Source organism: Gallus gallus, chromosome 1 (assembly GCF_016699485.2).
Source record: "Gallus gallus isolate bGalGal1 chromosome 1, bGalGal1.mat.broiler.GRCg7b, whole genome shotgun sequence".
NCBI lineage: Eukaryota > Metazoa > Chordata > Aves > Galliformes > Phasianidae > Gallus > Gallus gallus.
In genome coordinates this window covers 129290623-129311437 of record NC_052532.1, presented here as the reverse complement: position 1 = coordinate 129311437, position 20815 = coordinate 129290623, and the positions used below count along the sequence as shown (strand labels likewise).

The following is a 20815-nucleotide window of genomic DNA, read 5'->3' as shown; positions in this document are numbered from 1 at the left end:
AGAAATTTACTTCTGGTTGAAAATACTTCTCTCATAGCAAGATGTTGAGACTGTGTTAGTATTTGGCAATGCTGCTGAAGGAGAATTTTCTAAGGTATGGCAAGAAAGAAAGTATAGCAGAAAGCTGAGAGGTTCTAATCTATGCAGAGTGCTTGAGAGACTCATGAGAACAAGGAAAACATCACAAGTAAAAATGGGAGAACTGCCAGTCTGGAGAACGTTGTGCAAAAGTTGCTACAATTCAGAGAGTATTTTAGCTGACAACGAGCAGGTCTGGAAGCAAGAATATGCCTACAAGGACATACTGGAAGCTTCTATAAATCCAGCTTTCATTTTCTTAGTTACATGAACTTTCCCACGTTAGATCCAGAGTTGCTTTTGAGTGTCAAAGTCCTTAGGTCCTTCCTGGGGAACTCATCAGGAAAGGAAGATATATATACTCATCTACTTCAGTTCTCTCATTGTCAGAGTCCCACTGCATCTTCTATATAATATGTAAATAATAACAATTTGAATAATAGAAGATTCAAAATTATAAACTAGTAATCGATCTCATGCATAAAATGTTAATGAAATATTTTATTTTTCTTTTAGACAGAGAATCAATTCATAAAGCATGAAACTGAAGAAATAATAACAATTATTGAAGAAGTGGCATAATGGCATGCAAGAGAAGAGAGTTTTCTTTTTTCATGCAAATGATTATATACATATTTGTTGGCATTACTTTACAGGTTTTTTATATCCTCCCTCTTGTAAGCAGAGATAACAGCATTGCCTGATCAGGCCAGTCTTCTATAGTCTGTCATTAAAAAAACTTTGTATTATTTGCTTGGAAATAATATATAATTTCTGTAAGTATTTTGAGTTATATACTCCAACTAGTGGAAGATTCTAACAAGTAAGGAGATATCAAACAGAATGATTAATATGGAGTTTAATAATACATTGCATTTCAGTAGATGAATCATTTAGGTTGGGAAAACCATGAGTTAGATGTCATGTATTACCATGGGTTGCCCATTGCCATGCCTATGTTTCATCTCTTATCTCCCCCATGCCTGTATACCTCATTGCCATATCCTGTGTCTCCCTTTCAGAAGATTTTGGCAGTCGTTCAAGCTTATACTGCAATGGTACCTTGATGGTAGCACACAAAGGTAAAGGTAAAACAAAAAAGCTACAGACACTTGCTCAATGACCTGTTACTAGTAATGGAAATACCATATTACTGAGCTACAGGGTTACAAAAGCTGAGCTACTTACACTTCTGTTGTAAATGATCTATTTTTCCTCATGTCAGCATTACTTGAAGCCTCCCTCCAGAATAAATACTGAAGAACTTCTATGTCTACTAAGCAATTCTGTTCAATTCTGATCCTGACTGACTTTTCCAATGCCTTATCTGAAATTTCTTAAAACAACTACTTCTGAAATGAATTTGATACTTTTTTTCTGTGTTTCTACAAGGGAGGAAAAAAAAAAAAAAAAAAAAAAAAAAGCATGCAAATAAGCACAACCAGAAAACAAACCCTTGCACACTGGAATGTCTCAGATGATTTGCATGTTCAAATTGCATCCTTGTAAAACAGGAGAGGTGCTGACGAGGTTAAGAAAAATTATGCCAGATTTTAAAAAATGCTCAGTATGGATACCTTTAACTGCAGAAGCATGAGTTTGAGTTTCTTTTCACTGAACTGGAGCTTCCAATGGGAATTTCACTTCTGCCCAGAGCATAGCCCTGGCTGGAGGGAAACATGCCTTGAGTCATTCCATAATGTAAACTAGGTCCATCAGACAGGCACCAAGACAGCTTCTGCAGCATAGGAAATCCCCAGTGTCAGAAGGAAGCAAGTGGGGGCACAGATCACAGAGATCTGAGTCCACAAGTTATGAGAGGATGGCTCTGGCATAGAAGAATTTGTGTAGGACAAAGGTAACAGATGTCAAGAACTGTTAGAAAGGTTACTTGGGACTCAAAGGGAGAAGCTGTAGTCTGTGTCATGATATCCAATCACAGTAAGAAGAGGAAGGATATACGGAAGATAAATCTGGGCTGCTGGAAGGCAAGCTAAACACTACCCTCATGACATCCCACACATATATTATACTATTTGTCTTCCTCTTTTCTCTCAGGATCTTGAAGTCTACAGTCCTTGCAGTCAGGATTAAAACTGATTGTCACATCCTTGACCAACTCTTCTTTGATGAGTTACAAATCCAGCTGAGTACCTTCTGCATTTGGTCTGTCCAGCATCTGTATCAAAATATGACTCCTAATGATCTCTCTAATTCTAAGGTCTCCCTGTACCCTGCCATGTTGCCCATAGATTTTGTGATGGTTAAAGTCACTTCAGACAGCTGAAATCCCATCCTAGTAGACAAAGTTCAGTGATGGTGATAAACACCTGCTAGCCCACATGATCAAGAGGTTTCCTTTGAAGCCACATTTTTCTGATTCCATGTTTCTAAGTAAGTTTTTATCAACAATTTCTTTTGGATAACTTTTAAAATAGTAGTTGAGAAGGAACATACTCTTTAAATTATAACTTACTAAAAATAAGAACTCCTGCATCACAAATGTCCAACTAAAACCAAAACTTACTATGGAAATCAAAACATATAAGGTCTACTGGATCCTCTCTATTCTGTTTCACAATCATGACCATTAGTGAATTATTTCATCCCCCTTTGCTTTCACTAGGGAAGCTACTGAGGCTGCAAAGCCCCTTCAGAAACCTGGAATTCACTTCTAATGTCCTGATGAGAACAACAGAAGTCCTATTCATGAGACAGTGGAGGTGGGAGTAGGTGGGATTAGAGCACCCCTTCCCTGTTATTGGGCAAACGCTCAAAGTAATGATCACTGGAAAAAGGTGATCAGGCTATGTAACCTAACTATGTGATTCAGATGTTCACACAGACAGAAGTCTTGTATTCTGGTCTCCTGTTGCTATTCCTTTGTTCTGTGGAAAACATTTTCTGAAAAAAAGGACGTAGTGCAAGTACCAAGAAGAGAGTCGACTCCTATTTCTAATGTTGCAATCTATACAAAAGCTGTAATATATTGCCATAAAAAAATGTTCAGACCGTTCTTGTGAGCACTCCTCATGCTGTTGGATGAATTAAATATTCTTCAAGCTTTAGGATTTTCTAGGAAGGTTGTGTTGATTCTGATCTGGCAGTGACAGGATCCTCATAGAACTCAAAGAACTCAAAAGCTGAACACACCCATTATCTCTGGGTATCTATACCTTCATTACTTCTGGAAAGAGCCTATTCTTCTTCATCTGCTGGATTACAGTGAGGCCACTCCACAAAGGTTTCTTGGACTTGAAGGTTTTGTTAATATCATCAACTGCAACAGTTTAGCTTAGTGATTTTTTATTTTTAATTTGTTTACATCTTTTAAAATCTCAGGAAGGATTTGCCCTAAATATAGATAAGCAAAGAAATCCCCTGGGTAACAGAGTTCCTTTGTGGTGGTAACAGCGCTGTCCTTGTGGGTTGTTTGGCTTGTTCTCCTATAGTATATTCTAGTTTAAAAAAAAAAAAAAAAAAAAGTATTTTCACCCCAAAACCTCAAAACCCCTACTTCCTCAATGTGTGCTTAGATGCATAATCTCAGAAAGTACCAGAGACTGCTGCTCCTCTACTATTTGCTATAGGCTTCGGAGCTCTTCAGAGTGGAAGCATAAGGCTCAAGTAACCACTTAGTGGAGTTGCACTGGAGAAAAAGAACCCAGCACTGCATGGATGTGTTTCTCTTTGTTCACTCATTCTAAGACAGGTAATTGGGAGAACTCAAAATGTGGAAGCTGACAGCACTTCCCAGAACCAAATTTAGGCACACAGAAAATGCAGTTGTCCAGCATCCCACCACGTCTGCACCACTGTGATGAACAGCTGAGTCATATACGCATATGCACTGCATAGCCATCCAGCCACAGCCATATGTGGGCTTGTGCTCCCACTGCTTATTCCAGGAAATGTCTGTAGGCATTTGGAGATACAGTCCCCTCAGAGCATCAGCTAGCCTTAAACACCATCCTTAAAGTGGTGCAGGATCAACTAATGCAACTTTGGTGGAATTGATTCCCACCTTCTTCCTTTCCAGCCTAATCTCTGGGTTCACCTCAACACCTTTCCTTCTCTTCTCCTGCGGTGTGAGGTGCCAGAAGGGGAGAAGAGCTCCTGCTTTGGAGATATCTGCTGCAGGAATGGGGTGGGAGATTATTGTCTTCCTTCAATTTTCAAAACCCCATTAGATTCTCCCTGGCATTTGCTATGGCTCTAATTTTATTGCCCCAGCCACCTGCCACAGCGAGACTGCAGAATGGCCAAGCTCCAGCTCACTACAGCCCTGCCTGGCCCTCACGTGGCCCCTGCCCAGCTGGGTCCACCACTGTGTCTCTTGTCTAGGCAAATGGGAGTGCCCCTACATACCCAGCTGCTTGTTCTGGTAGTGCTGTCAGATGGGACCTGGCCTCCAGGGCCTGTCTTCAAGCACCAGGGGCAGCAACCTTGGCCCATGGAAGGATATGCCTTTTATTGAGTTATGCTTTGTACTACGAAGGATTATTTACAGCCAGAGAGAAATATCTGTAAGTAGAAATGTTTTTACATATTCATTGGATTCCAAATTATTAGAGGATTCTATACAAAAAAAAAAAAAAAAGAAAATTTAACCAGCTAACTACTTGTTCATATTGTGTGAAATGTGCGTTTCAAAATTGTCAAGTTTTTTGATTTTGTAACAGTCAGGAGGGAAGTGATGAACATCACATCTTGCAACACTTCCGATGATATGAGTGTTCCCTAAAACATGAGAGAAGGAGGCAGCCCTATGTGTAGCTGTATAACAACTGCAATTGCAAGTCTTTCCATCTTCCCTGAGCCTCATGACTATGATACATAGATAAATGAGACAAAGAAGTTTTCAAATACAAGGTAGGTCTATCTTGGTCTTCCTGTTTTGTTTATGGGGGTATTTGTTAATGCTCTAAGAAAAATACAGGAAGCCACGGGCTGGAGGGACAGTGAGTCAGGCATAATCTCAAAAACTGGCAGAGAAATACATGGAGCTGAGTTGAATGAAGATTTTTGCTGCCTGCTAAGAAAGTTCCTTAGCCACATTTTTAAATTTTCTTTCTGGTTTTGGCGCTGAATTTGTAGTAAACTTAAATGTTGCTCCTAGATCCACTTTTATGCGTGTATACTAAAAAATACACTTGGAAGTACACTAACTGAGCTAACACCCTCACCAAACTTAATATACTGATCACTGAGTATCTAGAGCTAATTGATATTGCTGTGACAAATTCTGATATTTTCTGTTTGCAGCTGTTTACCCACATGCTTGAGGTCTACTCATCGTGATAGATAATCTTTAGACCTGAAGACAGCAGTCATCAGGTGAATGTACATAGAATTTCTGGAGTGGTTCCGAAATCAACAGCTTTATAAATCATCACACAAATTATTTTGCTGCAGTGAAAAACAACTTTGTTGATCTTGTTACCATCCATTTTAAAGATTCTCTGGCTGTTTGAAATGTCCATATAGTCTTTCCTTGCTCAAGAATTGAGATTGGCAGATAGTTTGGAAGCAGGTAAAATGAGCAGATCAGACCAGACCAATTCAGAGGGGAGAGGTTTCCTCTGACATCTGTCATATTTGACAATTTTTGCTGCTTTCTGTCTTCAAGGAAGAAAAGATGCTTGCTTGTCTTGGACTCATCTTCATGACACAGTGGATGCTGCTGGTTGCCCAGACGTATGACTGGCAGTGCACAAACTGTAAGTCGAACACGTCCTGGAGATATCTTCTTAAGTGAAGTGTAATATGCTTTTCTTTAGACATATTTATCCTCCAGTTGCCTTTTGTCTTAGCTCTGGTAAGTAGTAACCTCTGTACCACAAAAATCTGAACTTAACTGATCCTAAATTATGTAATAATTTCAGGGGAGATGTCACACTCACCCATCCAAAATTTGATGCTGAATTGGTGGAAAACAGAACTGAGTTGGATCAGCACCATGAATTTCACTAAGTACCAATGCTCTATGGCAGTAGGAAATGAAGTGGTCAATATACAGGTAAATTTTCTATATAAAGTATCAACAGAGATAAGTCACGACACTTTATTCTTTTTCCTTCATATTCTTAAGTAACTGAAAAAAGATAGTCCTGGTAAGAATAAGATAGTCTGCGTTTTCACCATTCTTTTTAGTTTTTATTGAGGCCTATCTTGATACTGATATGTGTCTATCCTCTGACAATTCTCATGAAATTCTTGCCCTGTGAGGACTATTGTGGAACCAGGATCTTGATAAGACTGAAGCATAAGACTGCCTCTTTTCCTGGTTTCAAAGAAACTTCAGTGAGAGGGTTCTCATGCTATATAGATGAGAATTTTCACATATAGAGGAGAAATTGAGTTAGATACATGTGCTCTGACTGACTGACTTCAGTAAGCGTTCAGTGGCATTGGAACTATAGTGTAGCTCAGAAATGAGACTCATGTGACATTGAAGTTTGTGAAGGAACAGTGTTTCTGGAGTGGCTCCCGGAATCCAAGCAGGTTATCTGTGTGTATTTCAAACATAGCAGGCGCATTTGAATAGACAAACTGAACCAAGACCTAGGAAAAAAAAAAAAAAAGGGCCTGAGCAACCAGCAGCTCTGTAGCTAGACATTCTTGGAAGGCATTTACTTTCATTTTCATTCACTATGCAGAACAGCATGTTCCAGATGCCCATCTTATCTCAAGAGAACAGGAAACCTATATGCATAGCTAAAAAAGAGAAATAAGATACATATATTTATGACATGGAACTCAGAATGGATTACTTGGACAGTGTTCTGACTTTACGGAAAGATAACTTCTTTGTCTGGTTTAGTCTGTTTTCAGTTCTTACACAGAGAAGATGGCAAGCTAAACTTTTCCCTGTTTTGTAATTACTACATGTATTAACCAGAGTAGATTTTCTTTTGAAGACGGACAGGTTCTTCAAAGCAAGTCATGAAGTTGTTCTCTTGGGAATATTTTTTTTCTGAATACATACATTACTCCAGTATTCACCAAATTCTCTTCCTCTATACACCAAAGCTGCAGTAATGTCACAGTCTATTTGGTCAATATCTCTTGTGCATCAGACTGATTACATTATCTCTAACGTACGGTTCAGGAATGGGAACTGTATCAGAAAATATTGGTTTTTACACCCTTTTTTGCACAGATAAAGAATAAGCATTTTATGCTATGCTGCTGTGTCAATATGCAAAATATATACCATATTTACTGTTTCTGTAAGCAGTTTCCAGAAGTCTAACTTCTGAGGAATCCTTTAATACTCCATGTAGTTCTAGAATCTGCATCAATGATCACAGATTAGAATAGAGTCCTGTTACCCTCATTTCAGCTATCTAAGCATGGAAACCTTAGTCTTCAAAACTCTGATAGAAGCCACTAGAGACGTACAGGTGCTGCCAGGAGAAAATGTACCCTATGAATCTTAGATACAAACATCTGCGTCCTTTACCACTAAATAGACAAGGCATTTACATGATTTGTTCAAATTGGCTGCTAACATTAAGAAATCTAATATTACTAGAGATTAACTTCAAGCCATCTCCTTACCCAAGCAGTCATTTGTGGGATATCTCCTTTTGTCTTTGAAAGGAGAAAAAAAGTACATTAAAGCCATCTGTTGATTTTTATGAAAGAACATATGCTTCATTTTGAGGAGGTTCAAAAGGTTTTGTATGCTACAGATGGAAAGAGAGGAAGAGTTCCTATTCTTCACACTACTCTGTCATCAGATTTTCTGAAGGGAGGCATCAAAGTCTTCACCTTATGCCGATCAAGGTTCATTATCCAAAATTTCTAGGAAGGGAGCTCTTTGTCTCAGGGAGATATCAGTGCCTACTTCACTCTAGTAGTGGACCCACTGTTACAAAGAAAGCACCAGCTTTCTACAGGGAGTGTTACATAAGCCATTAGTTGAAAAAGTGAAAAATTCACCACCTGAATGTCATTTTTTTCAGGAAAAGAACACAAATTGCGTCATTGGAACAGATCTAGCATTTCCTCTGCACAACGGGGCAAACTTTTCAGTTACAGCAGAGGGCACCAACAGTACATACTCAGTCACATGCAAGTATATTCCTCAAGGTAATGCACTAGACTTTGGGAAAGGATTTGCATACTTCTAATGGTATGAGTGTAAAAAAAACCACGAAATGCTTCCTTCCTTAGTTCTTCTATTTTCTGGAAATGGATAATTTCTTGTTCACATCCTTATGACAATGTTTGTTGGACAAGTAAAATATTTTCCTACAACTTGTAGGAAACTCAGTAAATGTTTTGCCCTTGGTTAATGTCTTGCTTGGTGACATTTTCTTAATTGCAACTTCTCTTCTGAATGTTTTATTAGCTTCATTTTTCTGTATTATTCAAAATCAAGTTGAAACAAGTTTGTGGCTGTAGTTTTTAAATTCTTCCTCAAGAAGTATGTGACACCTTGAATTCTCTAACAGCATAACTCATGGTGTCACTTTGTCATGTCCAATCTGCGATAACAAAAGGTCTGACAGTATTTGTCCCTTTTTATATGAGAGGAATAACAGATATGAGAGTGTTGAGATAATGAGATACACTATTTGCTCATTTAAGTAACATGGAATTGGAATATACAAAATGATGCTACTTCCTGTCTCATCAAGCTCAAAGAAATTGCTGTTTCCTTATAAAAGGAGGGCTAAGTCACCCTTTCTTTTAAAAAGACACATTTATTCTCCTTATTAGCCTTTGTTGGGGCTAGGAGTTAAAGAGTTATTTGTAGTGTTTCTGATCTGGTGAAGTGATGTTAATCTCAGAAATCAGAATAATTCAAGGAACAGAGGTGGCCACTTTAGGTCTCAGCCTGCATTATGGCAGCCTTGTCTTCATGTAGCCTAATCCTATCATATACAACTTCAGTCATATCTTTGGAGGACGTAGCTACAACGGATTCTTCACAAGATCTGTCAGTCTAAATATCTTCCAATGCATCTACGTAAAATGAAATTTATCATTCCTAATTAAAATGATAATTGTCTGGAGTTGCAGGTATTTGCTGTATCTAAGCATGTGCCAAGATCCTCCAGCTTGGAGCAGTCCACATATTTTTTTCTGATAATGGACACTGCTGTGTTTGCAGGCATTAATGGATCAGTCATTGAGAACTTCTCCTGTGTGATTTATGACCTTTCTCTCATGAACTGCACTTGGCAGGCAGGCAGGAATGCTCCAGGAGATACCCAATATTTTCTCTACTGGCAGAACTCGAGGTAAGAGGTCTTCTTGAGTCTTGAATTCTCACTTAACACATCACAGTACCCGCATTTAACTAAAACTCCTTGATATATATATATATATATATGTTATGCTATCTCTAGAGGTGGTGATGTAATGGAATGTGAGCTCTACATTAAAGATGAAAATGGAAGACATGTGGGATGTACATTCAAAAACGTGAAGATAGAGAAATCTTACTTTTTGGTGAATGGGTCTAGCAAAAACTCCCTGATCCAGTTCTACGACACGTATATTCAACTATATAAGATCGGTGAGTAAATAATTTATCTTTGTTTTATTTCTATTTTTGCATAAGGGATAATTATATAATTATATAATAATAAGGGATAAGCATTTATCCCTGAGACCGAGCCTGAACTCAGACAGAATTGTCTCCCCACATAACAGTTTTTCCTGTTTTCTGAAAAGATTTGGTCTTATTCTCAATGCTGGCAAAAAATATAGTTCAAAAATGGACCACAAGAGGAAACAGTAACATTCTGAAATAACTGTTAGGAGAAGTCTGACCATCCTAACAATTCTTACATTGAGAATGAGGATTTTATGGCTTGAGTGTCATTTACCTAAAAACCGTGCAGACTTTCAAATCCATTGGATGTTGGTACCAGAGTTCCAAAATTCTCACTGAAATCTCTAGTTCTATCTTCACTTGTGCAGCCAAGGTGAAATGCGTTGCCCAGTCTGTCAACTCATTTAGCTGATTATTATCCTAAAGATGGTGAACACCGACTTTGTAAATGCTTTCTCTAAAAAACTCCACACTATTTTCTATTATATTTAAAGCTGTTAAAAATTATCTTATTTCTGTGTTTATTTCTGGCTGCAGAATTTAACTTCAGTTTACTCCCCATAGAATCTGTAACCATTTTCATTTTATGGACTTTCTATATTTCATTTCAGAACGCATTTACTCATTTACCAGCATTGTTGGACATAATATTTTTTTCTTTAGAGTGGTATCCATACAGGCAAGACCTGAAGTCTCTTTTCACTTACTATCCTTGCGATGACAAAAGGGGTAGTATATGCCCTCCTTTTCTAATTGCTCTGAATCATTTATTCTGACTGGTGTTTCCAGCTCCCTGGTCCTTTGAAAAATATATCATAACTATTATTTATTTAGTATTTTTTTCAGTGACCTTCAGACTTCCTCCTTGTTTAACTTCCCAAAACATTATTGCTTTGGACCAAGGTTTTCTTTGTAGCTGCTACTTTTCCATCCTTTCTTATATGGAATAACTCCATTACTTGACATGTATTGTGCAGCATAAACATTTTGCTGGGAGAAATACATGGTATGCATCAGCAGTTCTTCCATTCAAGGTCAGTTCCTTTATCATCTGTAAAAGTACACGGTCTCACCTGTATTCCTAGAATCAAAAGTGAGAGACTGTGTCTTTTTCAAGAAAATGAATTACCTGAGTGAAAGAGCCATGAAGAAAATAATCAAGGAAGCTTCACAGCTGTAGACCTTCTCAGCATTTTTTAGCAATCTACTTGAGTTACATATACATTGATGAAATTTAGGAGATGGCATTTCACACTGCTGTCTTTTTCAGTGATGGCCAGAGACATTTCAACCAAAGAGATCTTTTGGGATAAGCCTATTTGAGCAATTACTCCTCCACTTTGCTAGTGAGGATACCATACATGGAAAACATACCCTTAACTAAAGAAATGAGTATGTGTTCAAAACAACCCAAGTTTCCATATGTGCTTTCACATATGATGAAATTACTTTTACTGTTGGCAAAGCTCCACTGCTTTGATATTGCCACCAAAGACAAACAAAGCTTCATTCTACAAAGAAAAGGAGGTAAGCTGTACTATTACACAGAGAGATGAAGTAAGACTGCTTCTTGGCCAAACGGCCCATCACAAACAGGCCAGTCCTGTCTGTAAAGACTGATGAAAGATAGTCTAACTGAAACCATTCCCTCTATTATCATTTTATCACTCTTTTAGTCATCAGTGTCTGCTTGTCTTTTGCTGTTACAATAGATATTAAGTCCTAGGGTATGATCAAAATACAGAAGTATCCATACTTTTGCCTGCATTTGTGAAAGTAGGAGAGATCTCTGAAGTTCCAGATTCTTAAAACTGAAGTGCCATTCTTCAACCTGTATGGTTATTTTTGGAGGAGAAATAAGCTGCTTGGTTCATAACACCAAGCAAGCCATATAGTCATGTCCCAGAAGAGTCAAGTGAGAAAGTTTAAAGAATGAAATAACCTTCAGAATTCTTACATTATGATTAACATCGGATTGCTCTCCCTGAACCACATTCCTTGGCTTTGTCCCTGCTTCTTTTCCTGGAGACAGGATATAGAGAACTCTGGTCTTCTAACAGAGTGCTCAAGAAAAATAAATGTAAATAAGTCTATTTCTTCACAGAAATGTTACCCACAATTGCTCTTTTTTTTTTTTTTTTTAAGTCTAATCAAAAACTATTAAGTGATTTTAAATATTTGAATTCTTGAATTTATAATTTCAGAAAAACTCATGCCTCCATCAAATGTCACTGTCAGTTGTAACAGTTCTTGCACGATTCAATGGCAACGACCCCAAATAAATCACTCTAACAAAGGCAGGTGTTTTAAATATGAAGTAAAAATAACATCTAAGGTAAGAGGAATTTCTAGACTGTGTTAAACATTGATGCACATTTTTACATTTTCTAATACACATGGGTAAAAAGAAAATCTCTCATATTGTGTAGACTTCCTCATATGCAGCATTATTTTCCATTGTCGTGCCTTTCTTGCACCTTGTGAAGCTGTACTGCTCCATTTTATCCCTCTTCTCCTGAGTAACATATTGCTGAAGATACGCTCAGTGTCTGTGAGTATGTGGGACTAAGAGGAGAAGGATTGTTAATCACAGCTTGAACATATTACAGATTTGGCTGTCACAGAACTCGGAAAAAGTACTTTTTTTTTTTTTTTTTTTTTTGCTGAGGCTTACTTCTTTTCAGTGGTGACTGCATCTCTGTGATAGGACAGAGCTGGGCTGCAAATACAGGGTGAAGAAATGGTGATTTGGTTAAACAGTATGAATGGATGGAAGAGGCTGAAATTTCTGTACGTTCAAAATGTAACTAGCTTACTGGGTATCATAGCAGCTGAAGATGTATAATCTTAAGTAAAAGAAAACAAATGAGAGAGAAAGCATACATATAGATATACACACAGAGTGAGAGACTGAGGGGTCCCGCTGGAAGGAGAGTAGGCACACAATACCAGTGGCAGAACTTCGGCAGGCGACCGAAAGGTGGCTGATGGCGACCAGGAGGAACAGCATGCCTGTACTGCAGCCAGGCGGCCACTGGGCGGCTGACGCTGCCCTTCTCTGTAGTTGCTGTTCGGAGCTGGGTCTGGAGGCGGTTTGCCAATTCACAGATGATCCCAGATGATTGCTGCTACAAAGCTTTCTGGCTTCTTCGAATCCCTTTGCCTTTGTAGCAAAGAAATCTTTATAATGAGCTCTGTGTGATTTTGACATAAAATTACAGTAAAGCAATACAGAATTCTTTATTTTTTAACATGATTAATATCAGGTTTCAAAGAATATTCAATTTATATGCTGTCTGAATTGCCTAGTGTTTCTTAGTAAGTATCAGCAGTTTTCACGTTACTAATTTCATCAAAGTCCAGCAATTACTGCATTGCAAAATGTATTGCTTTCCAATTGCGAGGTATAAAGTGAGAGCAAGATTTTGCTTATATTGTTCTACAGAGAAATATTGCATTGCTAATATACTGCAACCAACATATATTTGTGTTACAGTCAACTTTGAAACTTTATTTTTACAACTTAAAATTACTTGCATTAAGAGAAAACGAAAAGGATAACACAGTGACCATGAACGTGCTCACAGGAGTTGTGGAGTCTCCTTCCCTGGAGATGTTCAAAACCCACCTGGATGCCTACTTGTGTGGCCTGATGTAGGGAACCTGCTTAGCAGAGAGGGTGGACTGGATGGCCTCCAGATGTCCCTTCCAATCCCCATGGTTCTTTAATTCTGTGATTGTCTTTCTTTCTCATACTGATATCAGTAAAAGCACTAAAGGGAGATTATATGATTCCATTTTCCCCCTCTGCTAAAGCTAGCCGCTTTAGGGATTCAAGGACCTGTTCTCTTGTACAGCAACATGCTTTGCAACACATGAACAGGTGCCACATGAGCGTGTGTACAGCACATGTACAAATATTTTCTGAAGAAATATGTGATTTAATTTCATCTTGTTTTATAGAGGAAAAAAACAAGACTCAAAGTAATTAAAAACAAGCAAACAAAAAACTCCAAACCCACAGGCTAGTAGAGATGCTGATATAGCCTGCCAATCATTAGTTGCATGTGGTCATTATGCTATATAGTAGTCATTATACCTACACAAAAGAGATATGGGATTTTTTTTTTTTTTTTCTGAAGAAATGTAGATGGAGGGAACCCTGAAATATCTGTGAACCCAAGTCTCTTCTGAACGATTTCATCTGAGGGAAAAGGAACAGCACTTGCTTAGCATTTACAATTAAGCATAGTGTTTTGCGTTTTATATGATATAAACAATAGATTTAAAAAGAAAAGCTTATCTCATGAAGTTCAACAAGGTGAAGTGTCAGGTCTGCACCTGAGTCGAGGCAATCCCAAAGACAGAAACAGGTTGAGCGGAGAATGAGAACAGCCCTGTGGAGAGGGATTTGGTGGTAACTGTTGATGAAAGATTCAACATGAGCCAGCAGCGTGCTCTTGCAGCCCAGAAGGCCAACTGTATCCTGGGTTGCATCAAGAGAAGTGTGACCAGCAGGTCAGGGAGGCGATTCTGCCCCTCTACTCTGCTCTTGTGAGACCCCATCTGCAGTACTGCATCCAGTTCTGGGGCCCCCTGCACAAGGAGGACATTGAGCTGTTGGAGTGGGTCCAGAGGAGGACCACAAAGGCAACCAGAAGGCTGCAGCTCTTATGTGGGCAGGTTGAGAGAGCTGGGGCTTTTCAGCATGGAGGAGGCTCCAAGGAGACGTTATGGCAGCCTTCCAGCACCAGAAGGGGACCTACAGGAAATCTGGGGAGGGACTTTTTTTGAGGGCTTGTAGCGATAGGGGAAATGGCTTTAAACTGGAGGATGGTAGCTTTAGACCAGATATGAGGAAGAAATTATTTCCTGTGAAAGTGGTGAGACACTGGAACAGGTTGCCCAGTGAGGTTGTAGGTGCCCCCTCCCTGGAAACATTCAAGGCCTGGCTGGATGGGGCTTTGAGCAACCTGGTCTAGAGGGAGGTGTCCCTGCCTACAGCAGGGGTTGGAACAAGGTGTTCTTAAAGGTCCCTTCCAACTGAAATCATTCTATGATTCTGTGATCTTAAAGGCTTTTTCTGGTGTGTAAGAATAAAGTTACTGTTTGCGTTCAGACCAGGTTTTTTTTTCGGTTGTGTTTCAGTTCAATCACCAATCTGAAATTTCTCAGCTCTAGTGGTAAGGAATACAAATACTTTTCCATGGAAGAATTGGTTACTATATAAACTTGGCATCGCAGTTGAATCACATATCAGAAATTAAGTATTAAGTAAATTACTAGTTCTTCAAAACAAACTGCCAAGTCGATAAGATAGTAACACAGAGAAAGGTGATAGTTGATTAAAATAACTATCTTAACAAAAAAAAAAAAAAAAGGCAATCATAAAAACAAAAGGTTTCTCTCGATTTACAGGGTAACTCTGCAGAGTGGACCAGTCAAAGTTATATAAAAGTAAGTTTGCTTTTTCTATTTATCAGCAGTATATGTCAGTTTCATAGTCAATTGTGAAAAGTAAATAGCACATAATTGCATTTAGTGTTAGTTCTATGCTTTACAGTATTCTTATTTTTGAGTTTCTTAAATGCATCTAACAGCTAAATAACTGGGATATTTGTGTCACTTATCACACATTCAAAGAGATGTGTGATATTCCATTTAAAGATACTGTTCTGTAACTATTTTGTAAAACCTTCAATTTTATATTACACTATTCCTTCTTTCTCTCAAATGTTTGGACCAGGATTTGAAGGTACACATTAGTAACAGAAGGGAAAGGAGGCACTGAGAAAACTCCTCCTAGGAATTTAATTCAACTTATGTGAACACAGAGACTGAAAAAAAAGCCCTTTGGAATGGGGCCTGTTCTGCAGGTATGCTGCACCTTCTTCTACTCAGTGCAGCCTGCACATCCCACCCCTATTCTGAAAGTATCCAAGAGAGAGTATGTTTTGGGAAGTTCTAGTACAACTAAGTACTGCAGTCTTTTTATTTTATAAGGTTGTGGAGCTTTTGTTTGTCCTAAGGAGCCCTATTACAAAGATAGTAATATGAGCTACATGCAGATGGTTTATTCTTTGCATTATAGAATTTCAGCAGCATTAATACGAGACAATTCAAGATATTTTTCTGCTTCTGTAAATGTAGCAAGGGAAATCGTAAATAAATCAGTTACTGATTCTGTAATTTCATAAGAAATTACAGGTCAACATGTAAAAGTTGAAAAGTTGAAAGTTCTACACAGCAAAATTCATGGAGTGATAGGCTATATTTGAAAGGATACACACATACATACATACATACTTGATACTTAAAAAACAAGCATATATTTTTTGCTCCAAAGCAGCAGTCTGACCTAACAAGCAATTCTCCCATACCTCAAAAACTCTCACTGGTAAACGCAGCTTGCACATTGTCAACATCTAGACATTCAACAATGAAAAACTCAGACTAATTGTGATTTTGTCTTTTTGCTTAGGAAACGAGTACAAGCTACATAATTCAAAATCCCAACATGAAAAAGAAGAACGTGGTGAAAATAAGAGCAGCTGGCCATAATTGTGAAGTGAGCGAAGACTGGGGGGAGTGGAGTGAAGCTGTTGAGTTTGGTAAGAATAAAAAATCTTTACCCTGACTTATGCTTCCCCCAGCTAAGACCTATCTACCTCACACATGGCTGTGCACTTACAGACAAAGAAAAATATAAAGTATATGTAAGCATTTTGTTTCATTCCACATTACTGAGAAGGAGAGAGAGAATTAGTTCATCTCTCAACATTCTAATTTTGGAAATCTATTAAGAAAGCCGTACGTTTGAAACTGTAATGCATCATACCTGCTTAGCGCTGAGGACTAACAAACAGGTTTGGTGTTAATCTCTCCTGGAAAAATGTACAGCTAAAATGCTAAAAGAAAAAAGAGTTGCATTTTGTTCCAGAAGAAGCCTTTTGGACCTCTGGCTACATTCACCATTTGGAGTATGTGTTTGACACAGCTGTACATCTAGTGCTTTTTGTTAACAATAATGATTCGTGACTGTTGCTCTTTCAGGAAACGAAGAAATTTCTTCTTCAGTATGGATTTTACCTGTAGTGGCAGTTGCAACACTCTTAGCAGCTATCTTTACAGTTTTCTTCTGCAAAAGGTATATAGAATTTATACTTTTATTTTATTTTGTGTGAATGTGTGAAGCATCTGTAGTTCTTAAACAAATTATGCAGAGGTGTCTCCAAACACATTTTCATTCACAACCTAATAGAAGCCAAAACAAAGGGGTGTTCTCAAGGCAGACATTATAATTGTGATACCTAAAGTCTCTCTTTGGATGACGCATACATTTTTTTCAAGAGCCTCTACTGTTAACATGGCAAGAAAGTTAATTATGTTCCATCACTTACACAGAATCATAGAGTCATTACGGTTGAGAAAAGATCTCTAAGATCATCTAGTCCAGCTGTACACCTACCACTAATATTTCTCCACTAAACCAAGTCCCTTAGTACCACATCTACATGTTTCTTGAACATCTCTGAGGACTGTGACTCAACCACCTCCCTGGGTAGCCTGTTCGAGCACCTCAGCACTCTTTTGGAAAAGAAACCTAATTCCAAGCTCAACATCCCCTCACTCAACTTGAGGCCATTCCCTCTCATCCTATTGCTGGTTATATGGGAGAAGAGGCCAACCCCCACCTCACCACACCTCCCTTCAGGCAGTTGTAGAGAGCAATAAGGTCTCCTCTGAGCTTCCTCTTCTCCAGACTAAACAATCCCAGTTCCCTAAGCTGCTCCTCTCAAGACTTGATCTCCAGACCCCTCAACAGCATTGTTGCTCTTCTCTGTACATGCTCCAGGGTTTCAATGTCTTTCCTGTAGTGAGAGGCCCAAAACTGAACACAACACTCAAGGTGCGCCCTCACCATGGCTGAGTACAGAAGGATGATCACTTCCCCACTCCTGCTGGCAGCACTATTTCTGATACAAGCCAAGATGCCATTGGTCTTCTTGGCCACTTGGGCACACTTCTGGCTCATGTTCAGCTGAGTGTCGACCAATACCCCCAGGTCTTTTTCATCCACACAGTCTTCCAGCTCCTATGCCCCAAGCCTGCAGCATTGCTTGGGGTTGTTGTGGCTGAAGTGCAGGACCTAGCACTTGGTCTGGTTGAACTTCATCCCTTGGCTTCAGTCCAGCAATCCAGCCTGTCCAGATCCCTCTGAAGGGCAGATCGACACTTCCTGCCAACTTGGTGTTATCTGCAGACTTACTGAGGGTACACTTAATCTCCTCATCCAAGTCATCAATAAAGATATTAAACAGGACAGGCCCCAGTACCATCACCCAGGGAACACCACTCATGACTAGTTGCCAGATGGATTTAACTCCATTCAGCATCACTCCCTGGGCTCGGCCTCCCAGTCAGTTCTCTATCCAGTGAAGTGTGTACCTGTACAAGCCAATGTCAAAGGCTTTGCTGAAGTCTAGGTAGACTATGTCAGGCAGGTCACTCAGTCATAGGAGATCAGTTTGGTCAAGCAGGACTTGCCTTTCATGAACCCATGCTGGCTGGGCCTGATCTCCTGGTTGTTCTGCACATGTCCTGTGATCTCACTCAAGATATCTGTTCCATAACAGTCGGTTCTCAGGAACAGAGCATGGCACCTGCTTCCTCAGGGTGCTGTGCAGAACAGTGAAATCATCTCTTAGCCTTCCCTGCAACAGCCTGAGTTTCCACAGCCTCTCCTGATACCAGCTTTTTTAAGCCATGCTTACCAACATGTAGGCTGTCTGCCAAAATATTTGATTTCTTGAAATGTACTTATTACAAACACACAGTCTGATTGTACTTACCAGTATAGATCTTTTAACATTCATTAGAATTGTCCTAGCAAGCTAAATTAATCTGAGAATACATAAGAAATTTGCATTTCTTCCTGAAATAAATTATGCAAGAGAAATGGAAAGAAAAAGGTTAGTCTACCTTATCATGCACTTTGTATAGAAACATACGGTAATTCAGAGAAGGCTGTTCTTCCCACTTGTTTAAATGTTTATGTTCACTTTATACTGGTTGCAGTGACTTAAATATGATCACAGCAGTGAGTTCCTTTCTATTTCAAAGAAGAAAATAAATATTTCGAATCTAACCAAAAAGAAAATTATTAACATCTAAATTCTTAGTGTTTTCCTCATATGTATTCATTCTGTGCAATGATAATATACAATTTTCATTTCTCTTCTACCCTGGAGGAGGAAGATAAGACCTTGTTCAAAGGTGCAGTGGTTTTCACACATGCTGGATACTTTATTTTTCTTTTTTACTCTGTTCCATTTGAATTCCAGGACTGGTTATTGGAAAGCAGCATTTCCACAAATCCCAAAGCCAAAAAATCCATTTCATGGACTGCCTGATATAAATCCACAGGTAGGCTTTCTTTCCATCTTATATTAAATGCATGAAATGTGAACTAAGACTCTACTGCAGGTTTAGAGGTAATGTTTAAGTGATAAAGAGCTTAAAAGAAAGAATACCTCTTTTCCTTTGCCGTATATTGAGGAACTACAAAAGAAAATCAGCAGGGAATTTGTCAAGGGAATTCAAATGCAGTACTCGTCTACCCCCAGGGGGTTTCTCCTGTTGCAGTCTAATGGGCACAGGGGTTAATGCTTGTGTTGGTAGGTCCAGTACACGGCACACACATGTACCAACATGCAGAGAGGAGACTGAGACAGCCAGTCACACAGAGTGGCATGGGCGCCTTTACCAGCATCACACTGTCACCAACATTGGTCCCATAAGCAGATTCACAAACAGCCTAGTCTGGCTGCTTCTCTCTGTCTGGGCAGGATGAACTTTGCCAGTGGGACATGCACACATCTGTACTCAAGGCCTGTTCAGTTAGCTAAGCTTCAGGCCAAAGTATACTCATCTAGTTACATACCTTAAAAAAGTTAATCCTTTTGTTCTAATTCTTTTGAAATTATATGTGAACAGTGTGTTGGAGAAGAGCACACTTTCCCCCTACTCACTTTCAAGCCAGGCCAAAAATGATGTGTCAGCATTACAGAGGTGTTGAAATTTCAATATTTTGTCTTTCTAAGGAAAGCTTATCTGATAAGAAAAAAAAAAGAAGTGAAATATTTCCTTAAAATATGCAAAAAAGTTGAAATGTTCTCAGAATTGCATATACGTAAGTTAAGTTAACTTAGCCATGTGTATAAAACTAACAGAAGTTTTAATTTTCCTTTCAGATTATGGAGTGCAGAATACAGTCAGTAACATCTTAAACTGAGCAAATTGTAGTAGTTGCTGAAGTAGTAAAATAGTAAAAACAAATGAGGAACCTGAAAGTGTACTTTTTAGTTCAGGCAATTCAACTCTGCAGCAAGTCAGGGATTAAAATGTATAAGCAGTTCTGCCAAGAGATAAGATTATTTATGTGTAAGTTTTTGAAATGCCTTTGTATTTTCTTTTAATTTCATCTTACTTTAGCTGTTTGGGTAACTGTCCTTATTGGGTATCTTCCATTTTGTGAATATGATTTAAATATTTCAGTCAAGAAGTTTCAGTTACATTTCAATTTGTCTAAGGAAAAATAATATCTTTTTTTTTTTTTAATCATATTAAAAATAGTAAGAGTGCGTATACTGAGAGGGCAGGCCAGCTATTCAGGGGGACCTTGACCTGCTGAAGAAATGGGTTGATGGAAACCTCATGAAGCTCAACAAAGGCAAATGCAAAGACCTGTACCTGGGACAAACTAAATCCATGTATCCTAGTGAGTGGCTGACTGACAGGTTTGCAGACAAGGCTCTTCGGTCCTGGTGGACAGGGTAGACAAAAATCACCAGTGTATCCTTATGTATGGTCAGGAGACAGGAGAGCACAGACAAAGATTCCCCCTCCAGTAAAAGTCTAATTCCAGACAAAGCTCATTCTGGAGCTGGAGTTATATCAGAATAGTCTTGTCATCTGACTCCCCAGTTTGGATGGTTGGAAAGTAAGTCATCCACCCGTTCCTACCTGAGGATGTTATGCTGGAAGCTCACCATGACTTCTAAGGTGATGTTAATATTCAAACAGAAAATGGTCAGGCATTTCACTTCTTAACAGAATTAGCCTTTGAGCACTTTCACTCACAATAAAAAGAACTTTGTTGTCTGA

General features: G+C 38.8%; 2 protein-coding genes across 4 annotated transcripts in view; both read left to right on the top strand.

Moving 5' to 3' along the window:
- LOC418667 (granulocyte-macrophage colony-stimulating factor receptor subunit alpha-like) overlaps positions 1-4954 on the top strand; it is a 14819-nt gene extending 9865 nt beyond the window's left edge. Inside the window, exon 10 of the mRNA NM_001312661.2 lies at positions 595-4954. Coding sequence (NP_001299590.2) covers positions 595-660 — 66 coding nt within the window. The 3' untranslated portion in view covers positions 661-4954. The remainder of the gene's footprint in view (positions 1-594) is intronic.
- CSF2RA (colony stimulating factor 2 receptor alpha subunit) lies at positions 4805-20815 on the top strand. 3 transcript variants are annotated; one of them, XM_040698994.2, is made up of 13 exons: positions 4805-4950; positions 5344-5415; positions 5708-5798; positions 5964-6097; positions 8049-8175; positions 9203-9332; positions 9441-9610; positions 11854-11984; positions 15068-15106; positions 16131-16260; positions 16703-16796; positions 18994-19075; positions 19903-20815. In XM_040698994.2, exons 3-13 carry the CDS (start codon positions 5717-5719, stop codon positions 19936-19938), a joined length of 1155 nt encoding a protein of 384 aa, XP_040554928.1. In that variant the 5' UTR covers positions 4805-4950; positions 5344-5415; positions 5708-5716; the 3' UTR covers positions 19939-20815. The 3 variants fall into 3 exon arrangements, with proteins under 3 accessions (XP_040554928.1, XP_046796811.1, NP_001299591.1); XM_046940855.1 differs by having other exon boundaries at positions 5344-5611; NM_001312662.2 differs by lacking the exon at positions 5344-5415 and having other exon boundaries at positions 4812-4950; positions 19903-20814.